The sequence below is a fragment of the Leuresthes tenuis genome, unplaced genomic scaffold (assembly GCF_036924035.1).
Source record: "Leuresthes tenuis unplaced genomic scaffold, fLeuTen1.0.hap1 SCAF_8, whole genome shotgun sequence".
Classification (NCBI taxonomy): Eukaryota; Metazoa; Chordata; class Actinopteri; order Atheriniformes; family Atherinopsidae; genus Leuresthes; species Leuresthes tenuis.
Window position 1 is genome coordinate 23,041,649 of NW_027325362.1, and position 13,771 is coordinate 23,055,419.

The window sequence follows — 13,771 nt, forward strand, 5'->3', positions numbered from 1 at the left end:
CAATGTTGCCTGTTTATTTTGAAGTATAACCAGGTACCCACAAAAGAGGCCGCTTTATTAATGGGATTGGATTAAACAAGAAACAAGGAACGGCCAAACCTCGAAAGACTGACTGCTGTCCCTAAAGAGAGCTCACACACTTCCACACATTAAAGCCATCCAATTCAGCGATTTTGTTGGATTTTTGGGCAGCCAGTGTGAAATAAGAGATTCTGCGTTTTGCCTTTTATCAGCTAAGGTTGTCTGCTTGTTACAATTCGTTTCCAGCTTCTGTCTGACACAGGCTCCTCTCTTTGTGATTTCTGTGGGGAAAGCCATTCGCTATTCACCAGGCGACTACTAGATACCGATGTATCCGCTTGAATTTAACATTTTTCTTAATCTGCACAGCCATGCCTACTGGGCTCCAGACTCGCTTTCTTCCACAAGTAGCACTGGTAAACATTTTTAAAAGAGACTTAAACCAACCTCATTTATATGTAATTTTTTACCGAACCGCATCACTGTTTAAATTCTTCTTCTTTTTTTTAAACAAACAATTTGCATCCTGAAAAGAAAAAGCTTCTGTTTTATTTATAAGGGATACTCAAGGTCAGGGTGAAGTAGTCCTTTTAACGTGAAAGCCATTAAGTTGAGCAGTTTCTTTAAAGATAGACACTTTAAATAAATCTAAACTGTCTTTTTATTGCTGAAGCATTTATCACTAATGATCACTAATCTCTTCAGCAGACCGATTAGCTGCTTTCTGACTTTGAGCTGCAGTCCTCTCGGGGCTTCTGCCTTCTTTGCTGTTTGTGAGCGTTTCTGTTTAAAGTTTGTGGTCAAAAGTTGGCACACTCATTTTTTTTGACAACAGTGTGGCCATAAGGAATACACAGAGTTTCGTTCTTTTCAGCATCTTAAACGTGTCCTTTTCTGTGAACATTTCATGTGTGCTAGATCAGGGAGAAGAGGGAGTGTCAGCACTCGGATAAATTTGGGACTGTGGGGTAAGAAGAGTCTAACTGATCTTTTGTGGGGTGGGGTGACGACAATTCTTATGTGCACCATTATAAATGACAAGAGAGGGATTATTACTCAATTATCACGTTGACTGCTTATTTTTTATTTTTTGGAGGAATGGCAGGCCTCGGAATGCTTGCGTTTGGTTAAATGCTGGCTTATAGCTCACTTTTCCTTATTCTTTATCCCCTAGATTTGAACTCTCGATATACAGCTGTTGAAATAAAATGCTCATTTTTGTAAAGTCTGGGATCAGTCTCCACTTCACGTCGCAGCTCACGGGCTGGTTCCTTAACACGGGATTGAATGCAGCCTCGCTGATGCACATCTGTGGCTATTTTTAGGCACTCGGGCAGGAATATATCATGCTGTATGCAGTGCACTCACCACTATATCTGCCAGCAACCTCACACTGAGAGTGAGTGGATGAGACCGTTGATAGTGGTGTTGATCTACCATGTTAGTGAAATGTTACACTTAGAAGCTATTTTGTTCCACCCTGTAAGTTTTTTGACAGTAGAATACTATACAATTATTTTGTTGCACCAACTGAAGGCAGACAGGTCCCCGGTCTCTTAGCAACAGTTAGCTGTCACCAGGCCCAAAGAGGCAAATTAGTCCTACGAGAGGAGAGGAAGTAGAATTTGAGTGTCCCTTTTCTCTTCATTTGTCTTCTCCACAGGTTGCTTCTTGTGCTCTACATGATTTGTTAGATGAGCTCACATGTCAGCTGTGCGCCTGTGCAAAATAAGAATTCAGTTCACGCACGGTTTCGTGTTTGAACGATATGTCTGCACTTGCTAAAAAATTAATTAAATGATACACAAATGCAAACAAAGTGACATGGTGCCGTATCTGGCTCTCGAGCCAGGATTCCCCCTGTGAATGTGTGTGCAACTCCCTTTATAAGGCAGGATCAGTCCCCCTTTATACACACACACACACACACACACACACACACCAGCTCCTCTCATCTTCAGGAGTTTTGGCAGACAGTATTAGCATCAGCATAGAGTTCAATAGACACAGCACACACGTGCGCTACAGGGTGTGTGGATGCTCTCTGCAGGCCGCATGTGTTCTCCACTCCAGCGTGATGTGCAGCATAATTAAATAAGCCTTGTGTGTGCTCTGGTAATTGCCTGTGGAGTCCTGGAAGGGCTGGGAAAAGTCAAGATGTGCGTGTGCAGGCGAGTCTGTGTGTCTGGATGTGTCCATCGCATTGGTTCCCAGTGTAATGAGCACATGCAGGCAAACCTGCGGGAGCCTCTTGGGGATCGACGATGGCTGTCTTCTCATTCCCTCTGCCAACGTTTGAAATGTGCGGGGCGAGAGAATCGTACTGACACACAGGCAACATGTTGCACCAACATGTAATTCACACATGCATCAGCCTACAAACACCTCCTGCAGGCTTTCATATCTACACAAGCTGGATGTCTAATCCCAGGCTTTCCCACTTGACCACAAACTACGACAACTTACAAAACATGGTTGTGAGTAAGTGGAGTGGCAAATTAGACACTTGGTCAATTATTTGACTATACCCTTCTAAAACGTTTTTGACTAAAACCCTTCTACTGACACTGAAATGAAAAAACTGTATTTTCATCTACCTACTCTGTCTGATGTTTCAGTGAAGATGAATTACCTCACGTCTGGTAGAAGTTGAAATTTAGAAATGTTGAACAGGCATCAAAAAGAACAAATAAATCAGAATGTTTAGAAGGTTTAAGTGTCCACCAATGCTCGAGCTGAAGAGACAGAAAATAGCTGCTGCCAAAAACACGACATTCAAGAGAGAATCATATTGACATCACTGTTTCACATGTTCTTTCTTCCTCTGCAGTGCTTCACTTAGCATGGTTTCTGGATGGTTTCTTGGCTTGTTTTCTGGAGAGTTGTTTGAAAATGGCATCACGTACAATATATTCAAGTTATTTACATGTCTTTTTGCATCTTTCAGAGATGTCAAGCCAGACAATATCCTGCTGGATGAACAAGGTAAGCATATACGTTGCTTTGTGTGCGAGTGCTCAGCAAGTGTAGGTCAAAACATCACAGTTTTTATTCTGCTTGAGTGGGTAGAAAAATAGTCTTCGGCTTTCGTTGATAGAACACAAATATCACAGTTTCACATAGACGGGGTTGACTGCTTCGACTAAATTCTGATCAAATGATGCAGACCTCTGCTGTCAATGTATCATGTTCACTGGGTAAAACCTTTTCCAAAACTACTTCCATATAAACGATAAATGGACTGTAATTATATAACGCTTTTGTAGTCCAGCTGACCACTCAAAGCGCTTTTACTCTACAAGCCACATTCACCCATTCATACACACAATCATACAACACGTCTTAGTCTATACAGTGTTACAGGCTGGGTGTTTTTACTGTCACACACATTCACAACGTGGGCTTCAGTATCTTGTCCAAGGAAGATGTGGTCTTTGGCTCTCTATATCCCATCTATGTCCTGTAATTAAGGAAAAGTGGGACTTGCATAATTCTCTAATTATTTCAGATGTACAGCATGCAGACAGCAGTAAGAGTTCATTGTACTTGCATAGCAAATGCGTAGCCTACTAATGAGTCGCAACGTTAACCAGGTCAGAGGAGTTAAAGGCATCTGACTGACGCACAAAATAATGAGGCCACATCGATGCAGTTCTTTGAAATGTCACATTTATTTCATTTTCTGTTTACATGCTGAAACTTTTCCGCTTTGTGTGACCGAAGAGACGGTCGCTTCAAAATTGTGAATAGATCCTTGTCTTTGGATTTCCTTAGGTCACGCTCACCTGACCGACTTCAACATAGCGACGATAATAAAGGACGGAGAGAGAGCCACAGCGCTCGCTGGAACCAAGCCCTACATGGGTAACTTTACATTTGCATTTGGAGTTGAGTTGTTGCAGAAAAGAACCGCATGTTGAACATAAGTAAGAATCTACATTTGAATGTGGTTTGTAATCTTAAACGCTCACATGTGACTGAATTACATTCTAATGCTAATAAGGTCAGATTTGGCTATATTTGTTCAAATCTGAGGCGTGCATCTTGGGTTGTCGTGACTGAGTTGGGTGGGGGGGTAGTTTTGGCTGACATTTTTCAAAGGAACACTTGCTTTCTCTGCTCCTGACCTGAGTGTCTGTCTGCTGTGCTTTCAGCCCCAGAGATCTTCCAGTCCTTCGTAAGTGGAGGTACGGGCTACGCCTTTGAGGTGGACTGGTGGTCATTAGGGGTGACAGCCTTCGAAGTGCTGCGTGGATGGGTAAAGCATCGCTGCCATTTGAGTTTTATGTTTTTGAAATCAAATATGAATGTGCTTCTTTTTACCCACATCTCCCATTTCTCCTTCTCAACCTCCTGTTTTCCAACTTTATGTAACATTCTCACAATACCAGAGGCCCTATGACATCCATGCCAGCAACTCAGTGGAATCTCTGATCCAGCTCTTCAGTACAGTCAGTGTCCAGTACAGCCCAGCCTGGCCCAAGGATCTGGTTTCCCTTTTGAGGAAGGTGAGCTGGACCTGATGAAATAACCATGATTATTTCTTATTAAGGTATTGGTCATTGATGAGGCTATGCATACAGAGACTGTTCAAGATATCCCTGAATGTTCAGCAGAGAATTTTCTTGAGGGACTGGAGTTTTTCTTTTTTCTTTTTCAATGACACTTTTCTGTGTAACCCATATCTGTCAACTTTTTCACTATCTACATACACTACCCATTAGCTACAGCCACTTAATCTTGTATGTGAGCCTTTCAGCTTACATTTGTGGCTGTAGCTCAGGAGGAAGAGCAGTCACCCACCAATCGGAAGGTCGGTGGTTCGACTCTGGCCTCCGAGGCTGAATGTCGAAGCGTCCTTGGGCAAGACACTGAACCCCATGTTGCCTCCCAGTGTATGAATGATTAGAAAAAAGCACGTAGTTAAGTATCTTAAGTGCTGTATGAATGTGTGTGAGTGGGGTGAATGCGGCATGTAGTGAAGCGCTTTGAGTGGTCAGCTAGACTAGAGAAGCGCTATACAAGTACAAGTCCATTTACCATTTGGCAAGAGACGAGCACCTCCCAGACATGTGGCCTGTCTACACAACCATAGCCAGTTAAGAGTCACAAGCTAACTCCAACCTGCATGATTTGGAGTTCAAGTTTAACCTATGATAATGAATCTGATGGTTATCATTTAGCAAGGACTCAGGCATACATTTCTTAAAATTTCCCCCAGGATACATGTTGCTTTCCAAAGGGGTAAAGTCCACGTAAAGCTCTTACAAATCTGCACCCTGAGTTTGTCACATGACAGAAAACTGTTCAACCATCCAGCTAGCTTTGAATGATTAAAAAAGTGTAACTATATCAGATAGATTTTTTATTTTTCTAGCTGAAAGTTCTGAATGAATGAGCTGTATTCTCTGCTCTGAAACGTTGAGGAAGTGTTCCCAAGCTGCAATATGTAGGTAGGAGCAGTGTAGGGCCAAATTTAACCAGCTGCAGGGTCACGGGGTCGGCAGCAGTAAAAATTACGGGAAGTTTTGAAGATAAGCATGTAGAGGAAGTCCGCAGTTAACTGTATCTTTCTGACGTATCAATCGAAAACGTCCATTTCTGGAGGAAAATGTTGGAGAAATGGAATGTTGGTGGTTCCGATTGGGTGTTTTTTCTTTCTGTTTTTGTCTGGTCTGAGTCATCTGGTGTGCTCCCGAGTGGAGTCCTACGGTAACAGGTGTAGCATACAGGCCAGTTTCTGAACAATTACGCCAACGATGGAGCAAGTTGCTTACATGAATGTATATTCCTGGCCGTAGAGGTCCTCGGCTCTCCATCAGCATGGCTCCTCACAAAGTCAATTCACTGTTACTAACAGTTCTATGAGTATGTGTGTAGCCCCCTAACGCTCGCTTTGTGGGCTCTTCATTCTTTGTGGCTCTAAATAAAATCAGTCACCCTCATTTTCTAACAAGAGATTTAGAAAAAAAGCTCAAGCAGTTTTGGAGAAGCATTTGCCATATGCAGGCAACATAGTCGAGGTGGCTAAATGTTAGGCTCATGACTTCCTGCCAAAGTCAACAATGATAATTCTGTCTAGATTTTATAATATTATTATGTCATGTATTCAAAGCAGACATTATTGAAATGAAAACAAAAATTTTAACATGAGAAAAGTTTCTATTTCCAGCTGCTTTTTACAGGTGTAATCTGTTTTTAAGTGAAAGTATATTCTATGTTTAAAGGCTGTTATGCTGCCCAGATACTATGAATCTGAATTGACCTTGAGCAGGAATTTGTTCTTATTTTCAGTTTCTCGAAAAAACACAAACAACACCTGAACATACTGTGTATGTTACAGTGTATTTAGAGTCCAGGAAGGGATTATAACGAGATGTGTGGTTACACCGTGAAAAGTTCTGCTCTGAAACTTCGAAAAATACACAGATTCACTAAACAGCTGTTGTTTAGTCAGCGCTAACCTTTTCTTCACCAGAAGTGAGGCATATCACCCGTTACTAATTAACCTTTTTTCGTCCTAGCTGTTGTGTTGTTCTGCCCTGTTGATATTAAAGCAACGTCACCCTGTAAAACCACTCTCCAACCAGAGCATCCGTCATACCACCAAATCCAGCACAGTGTGGAGTCTTCCACAAAAAAAATAATTGAATGAATAGATCCAGGAATGAAAATGCAAATTGCAGCATGTCCTATTTCAGTGAGATAGATTTTTTAAATCAAGTGAAACCTAAAAGTGAAATGAACCTGACCCTGCTGCCTGGACACACAGATGGTTTTCCTTGGAAAGAGAGGCAGGATGGAGGGAGGGCAGGGATATAGAGGGGATATCAGAGTGCATATTGAGATGGTCATTGAAGTCACAGGAGAGGATGCTTATTCTGAGGGGGGATTTGGAGGGAGGATGAGTCGAGACCCTCAGGGCAAAGAAGAAGAAAAAAAAGAAGCAGCAGATGGGAATCAGAGGAATGGAAGCGAAGAAATGGAGCAAGTTGGGAGAGAGAAGAGATGAAAGAGTGCACATCTTTAGACGTGCATACTAATATTCCTCATAACAAGGAATTTAACCTAATATTGGGGCTCAAAATTTTATATTTTCACAAATGAAAATTTGTCAATTTAGTGAGAGACCATTTCTTTTCTGTCAAATAGAGAAAAAAAATGAGCTTAACGTTTTCCTTCAGGATAATTTTCTCTGCAATCTCTGCAGTGTACCTTATTGTGCTTTGTGTCAACATGTTGCCACATGAGCAAATAAAATTTCTCTGTGAACAAATTACGTCCTCCCCTGATGGTTTTATGGGCGAGACTTTCCAGTTAACATGGAAAAACCGTGGCTGTTATGGAGGGCTGCTGTTTTGGCTGAGTGTTAGTTCGAGCATGAGTATGTGCTCAGTGTCTGAATGACTGAGTGTTCGAGATGGAGAGATGGTCTCTTCCGCTCTACTGCTGATTGATTAACGTGTCTGGACTGCACCAAGATGTACTTAAATGTGCTCACAGGCAAAAACCGAATCATTCTTTGGACCAAAAGGAGAAATGAAAGCAGAGGAAGTGTTAACATATCACGTAAAGCCACACCACATTGTCATTTAATGTGTTACCCTAAGGGGAAATATGAACCGGATGGTAAAAACATGACTTTATTGGTAGTTTGGATTTTTTTTCTTCTCAGGAATAAGTGGCTCCTCTCTTGTTGTGTTTTATGTGTCTTGGTCAGTGCAACAGCTTTTATTAAAAGCTTATCAGCAGGTAATTTGATTGATAGTGCCCTCTGTTGGGTACTTTGTAAGCAAAGATTAAAGTACTCCCTCCTACTCTTATTGGAGTATAATGGCAACACATTAATCCAATGTTTTTAATTGAAAGCCTATGTTCTTCATATTGATTGTTTACCATGAAATTCAGAACCAGTAAGAGTCTTGATAGTGGTGTTGTCAGTGTGTTGTAACCTTTCAGACAGTCTCCAACTAATAAACTCAACATCTGCTACCACATTTAGCCACTGGCATCTTAGCATCTGTTAGTTAGCATTGGGGAGGTAAATTTAAAAGACACGATGCATTTCGAGGGGTTTATGCTGCTGGCTCTCTGCCAAGAACGCTTAACGGACCCAAGTCTACGTTTAAAACATTTATTCCAATTAAACCTTTAATTTTATGGCAGCTAAAAAGTATTCATCAAACAAGTCAATGCATGCTATCTGCACAAAAGCAGCTAGCTAGCAAGGTGTGAGGTATGAGTTGAATTATTACTCAGCACTGAAAGGGAAGTGAGTGTAAAACGCAGAACCCGAGTTGAGCTGGTTTGTTCAGAATTATTTTGGCACACTAAAGGTGCATTTTTTGTTTAGAGAAAGACATAGACCGCTATGCAAGGCAAACAGACACCCATGGAGAGGGTTAACATTAGCTCTTCACTCTGATGCAGGCTTCAAACAAGCCCATGTAATTAGAATAAGACGGTTCACAGGTCATGTGAGCTAAATAAAAGTTTTTCCCAGAAAAACTGGGAAAAACTTTTTCCCTTTTTTTGACACTAGTAATAAAATAGAGTTTTTATCAGTCTTGAAAGGCCTTGATAGGAGCTGTGGGTTGACATGTTGTCCCAATTGGCTGCTTTTCAATTAGAGTAGTTTGGTCCTTTCACAAGATAAATAAAATATGTGATTGAGAACAGCTGCACTGGGAATTTGGCTTTATTATTATACAATATATGTGAGCACAGCCAATAGCAGAGAAGCAAATGCATGCAGGACTGACACAAAGGAATCAATATGCAACAACCAAATTCTCAAAATTTGATCAGTGCATGAAAAACCCTATTTTTGCCTGTCGATTCCATTCCCAAATGTATCCAATATTCTACACACACACAGGGCTACACTGTTTTTTCTTCTTTCTTTTTGTTTCATTCCTTTTCTTTCTGTTGCGTGTTCTTTCAAACTACACACTGTAGAGAAGTCACATTGAGGTTTATTTATCTCCTACAATGTTTTTTTTCTTTTTTTTTCCCCACCTCCTGGAGAGAGGAGCCTGGTTGTGAGTAAGGAGAGAAGTTGTGAAGGTGATATTTCAGCTCAGAAGGTGATGTCGGTGACATTAGTATGTGGGTTTGTATGCGTGTCCCTTTCTTCCAGCTGCTGACAGTAAACCCAGAGCACCGCTTCTCCAGCCTGTCTGATATGCAGACGTCTCCGTACCTCACTGACATCAACTGGGACGCGGTGTACGAGAAGAAGATGGAGGCTGGATTTGTTCCTAATGTTAGTGGAAAGCAATCCAATATCACATACAATGAATATTTAAAAGTATAGAGAAGCACTCGTTACTTACTAGTTGTTGATCAGAATGAGCATGTGCGGCAACTAAATAATGCAGAGGGAACTGAATGCAGCTTCTTTCCACATGCACTTACTGTAAATTCCTGTGAGTGTGTCTGTGTGTGCTTTCCACTCTTTGCAGTCCACTGTGTGATTGTTAGCTGCGTGTACGTGCTTGTCTTTCTGATTACCCCGTGTGCATCTCCCTCCCACAGAAAGGTCGCCTTCACTGCGACCCCACCTTTGAGCTGGAGGAGATGATCCTGGAGTCGCGTCCCCTTCACAAGAAGAAAAAGAGGCTGGCCAAGAACCGCTCTCGAGACAACAGCAAGGATTCACAGTCTGTGAGTGACATCACATGAGTTGTGCTTTGGGTGTGCACCTTCAGTATTATGCCTCTGATTTACGCAGCTGGCATAAAGTTTAAGAGTTAAAGCAATCACAGGAGATCAAACCAGTTAAGACTGGAAACTTTTGCGAATGTAATGATCTTTTAAGTCATTTTACAAGCCCTTAAATGTGTCTGTTGGACTACAGTGGAGGTGGCAGAACTCCTGAGAGCCATTTTACTTGATATGCAGTGCTTTAGCTTTGGTACTTTAAGTGTTTTTTGCTGTACTTGTAATAGAGGAGTTTTAAATTGTTTTATGAATGTTTTCTCTATGAGAGACAAACTCCATAGCTGACGTAAAGAATTTAGCAAACTTAAGTACTGAGAAAAGAAATAAAGCCAAAAACAGTGTGAATCATAATGGCAGAAAGGCAGCATAAACATTAAGGAACAAACAAAGTAAATGTAGCTGTGAATTTCCCCGCTGTGGGACTAATGAAGGTTTATCTTATCACAAAGCGCATTAAAGACCAAAACAAATAATGTTAAAAACCTTAGCGTTTGGTAAGACAAATTGTTAATTACCTAGTTAATTATGCGTGTCTGCATGTAGATGCTACAAATGATGTACTGGAATGCATCTGAACCTCGGAATTAACAGCAACATGTTCTCTGAAGAGGAGGATTTGGAGCTGTTAAGATGGAGGAATTCAAGATGTCACTGCATCTGTTAAAAAGCATTCATTCCTTTACCTTTAATAATAGCAAATCCTTTTCTTTAAATACATTTAAAAGGCTTGTTTACCATCGTATAATTGTATGTTTACTTTACCCGTATTATTCAATCATTTGTGTACAGCTTACTTGTGTTTTTTTCCAGTATGTAGGTGCTCAAAACAAATGATTTTGCAGAGGACATCGGCACGTGCCCATTCCAAATATCACCTGCAGGGTCTTACTCACAGAAACAGTATACATGACGAGGCTGTGCTGGTCTGAGATAACAATGCAGCTCAGGTCTGCCTTGGTCTCCAGTCTGGCAGTTCCTGTCAAAACTGCATATTTTTAGATTGGCGGTGAGCCAGCTTCACCAGCATTCTTTTTTCCTCAGCTGTTATGAATTGCCACCTACTCTCACCTCAGCAAACAAAATGAATAACTGTGTGCTCCAATAGTGAGCATCAAGAGAGACTTATTGTAGAGGCATTCTACCTGCTGCAGACTTGAACGACCTGTGTTGTATTATGATCTTCTGTGATCACACATACATCCAGAAGACAATTATTCTTCCTTTGCTGTTGTACTATGTATATGACTCCATCCTGAGCCGAGGCAAAGGTTTTTACATAGACTGTTGTTTTTAAACTGGGTTGAAAGCTATCCACCATTAAGGGTGGAGGTTTTCTGAATGACAGGTGGGTGCATTGACTGCTATCTAGTGGGCATTTAAAGTATCTTCAGGTACCTTTTTGTCCTAAAAAGCCAAGTTGGTGATGGTCAAAATGACAAACTCCAGGCTGCGAAACGTTAATCTTTTGCTTGTTTGAAACCAGCTGCACTCCTTTTTGTCCAGTATTCATAGTGGCCTGAAGCTGGAAGCGTTTGCTTCTCAGGGTTTACTTTTACATCTGTTTGTCTCGGCTTTTAAATTCTCCCTAAGTTTGAAGTGAACGCTGTAGACACATGTTGTTTTGTTAATCAGCATATATGACATTAAGAATCGTGATCGGTGGAATTCAGTGATTTTCTCAGTAATGTCCAAGTACTGAGCTGTTCGGCCTGTTTAATTTCATTCACTGAAAGCAGTACATTTGTGGCGTCTCTGGGGGCAGCAGGTTTGTATGAAACTGATTTAGGAAAACGAAACCAAGAGCTTTGGTGAGCTTTGGATGTTGCTCTCAGAGGCTTGATAATTGGAAACCACAAAGGGCTATTTGTCAAATGGATTGTTTGCTCAATTAGAAATAATCTTCAGAATTATGCAATAATTAGACCAGTCACCCCTGATTGGACTTACTCCACTAAGAGGTATTGATCATATTATCATATTAATGTAAGATATTCTAATTAGAATGATTACACCAGAACAAATGGGTTTTGAAACACCAGATGACTGGTAATAAATCTTGCCTTCATTTTGAGGAGAAATGCAAACATAACAAATGCATGTTAAATCCCGGGCTTGTGACGCTACGGTGCGACTGTGCACACACTCGTGGATTCTCCTCGTGTTGTGTTTGACTGAGACGTTATTTACCGCAGAAAAGAGGTATCTGAGAAACAGCCTGTTCTCATCAGACAGTCATCCTGACATCAGCGTTATCAGCGTCGGTGTGTTTGTGTCCGTCACGCGTTATCATGGCTGATCGGCGTGTGTGAGGAGCAGGTTTATGAGACATGGTTTTTGTATGTGAGTGAGGGAGTGTGTCTCTGCCTCCATGTGCCCGTGCTGCATTATTACTGAGATTATTAAATTATGAGGCCTTGCGTGCAGTTGTCATGGCCCCAAGTGCTTTTGGAAATATGAGCTTCTATTTTTGTCTCGGACCAAACGTCCAATTTGAGGAAGTCTCACAAACAATTCATGATTTGTCTGAGAGGGGCAACAAAGGCAGAAAAAAGACGGCTTCACCTCAGAGGTCAGGCAGTTGAATAATTCAAGTTGTTTCCTCTTTGCTCCCTCTATAGTTCTTGACGATGATAACAAGGTTGGCTTGGGTGCGCAGTGTGTTTACAATGTGGATGATGAGTGCGGCGTTTTGTCTGTTTGCTGCCTGCAGGAGAACGACTACCTACAGGAGTGCCTTGACGTTGTGCAGCAAGAGTTCATGATCTTCAACCGCGAGAAGTAAGAGAACATAAATGCAGCAGACCGTCTGTATAACATGAGCTGAAAGCCGTTTTCTGTTTAGTCATTCAGCAGTCATGCAAGCAAGTAGCTGGGAGGGAGCCATCCATTTACGGCACAGGACAAACTCTTCCTGTGAAACAGATTCATAGTAGAGAAATCTCATTTTCTTTTAGATTTAAGGTACTGTAGTTACAGTTTTGTCTTTCATCTTAAGGGAAAAACCCTTAAAAAAATCGTAAATCTGTTCTAGGAGCAGCAGTCCTACATCTTCAGTAATAAAATAATTCTTTATCTTAACTGATTATTTGCCATTTACTTTGAGATCAAACTGAAATGTTGCTAGTTTTCCTTCTTTACTCAGGAAAACCAAAGTCCATCATTTGCATTAAGTCTTATTTAATAATCTTTGTGTCCAAGAAGTCGTTATAATTACTTCCACTGAGTAAAAATGGAAGTTCAGCACTACCAAACTAACTTCACAGTGTTTCTGCAACATGAGTGTAAATTCTTTGGGAACTACAGTGTTATTGCATGTGCTTTACTTACTGTTTATTATTTCCTTTTTAAACATCAGATAATACATATATTAATCCAATTACTTTTTTTTCACTTTTCTAGGTTGCTTTTTAACAGCTTTTGTTAGTTACTCACTTTTTCTTCATTCTAACTGCAACAATAAAATTTTCCTATTGTGATCGATTCTTCAGTTCAAATGTAACAGCTGAAGATGGTGGTCAAGTCTGCCATGATATAATCCAGTTTGTAACTTACCATATCATCTCACTGGCTCCTGCTCTATGATATAGCACAGCATCTTACAAAGTGTATACACTTGGCCGTTGTAATGACGAGCTGAAGAGAATCCTGTGTGTGTTACCTGAGCTTAAACATTCACAGATGAATGTGGAGCCGCCACTGAAAACATCACTGCTCTGTAAAACCGTAAAACACACACAGAGAGCTTACATCCGCTGCAGAATGAGAAGAGAGTGAGATACTAATTTATTCTTGGTATGATGGAAAACTCCAGGGCATGCAGTGTATCTTGCTGAAGCTACTGACATGGGAAGGCATTCATCCATCAGGGTGGGTTGTGCTCATTACTTCCAACCTGTTTGACAGCTCAGCCTCTTTAATGAAATGACATGGATATGTGGATTTGTGATGAAGGAAGACTTTTTGAGAGTCAGCCGCTCTGAGGCTGAATGCTATCCGTGTAATCTTTTGTATATGTCAGTGTAATATA

General features: G+C 41.0%; 1 protein-coding gene across 1 annotated transcript in view; it reads left to right on the forward strand.

The window, feature by feature from the left end:
- Positions 1–13,771, forward strand: part of LOC140313372 (serine/threonine-protein kinase 32C-like) — a 79,149-nt gene that overhangs the window by 61,982 nt on the left and 3,396 nt on the right. Inside the window, exons 5-11 of the mRNA XM_072391450.1 lie at positions 2,969–3,006; positions 3,796–3,885; positions 4,176–4,279; positions 4,413–4,529; positions 9,161–9,286; positions 9,559–9,687; positions 12,455–12,522. Coding sequence (XP_072247551.1) covers positions 2,969–3,006; positions 3,796–3,885; positions 4,176–4,279; positions 4,413–4,529; positions 9,161–9,286; positions 9,559–9,687; positions 12,455–12,522 — 672 coding nt within the window. The remainder of the gene's footprint in view (positions 1–2,968; positions 3,007–3,795; positions 3,886–4,175; positions 4,280–4,412; positions 4,530–9,160; positions 9,287–9,558; positions 9,688–12,454; positions 12,523–13,771) is intronic.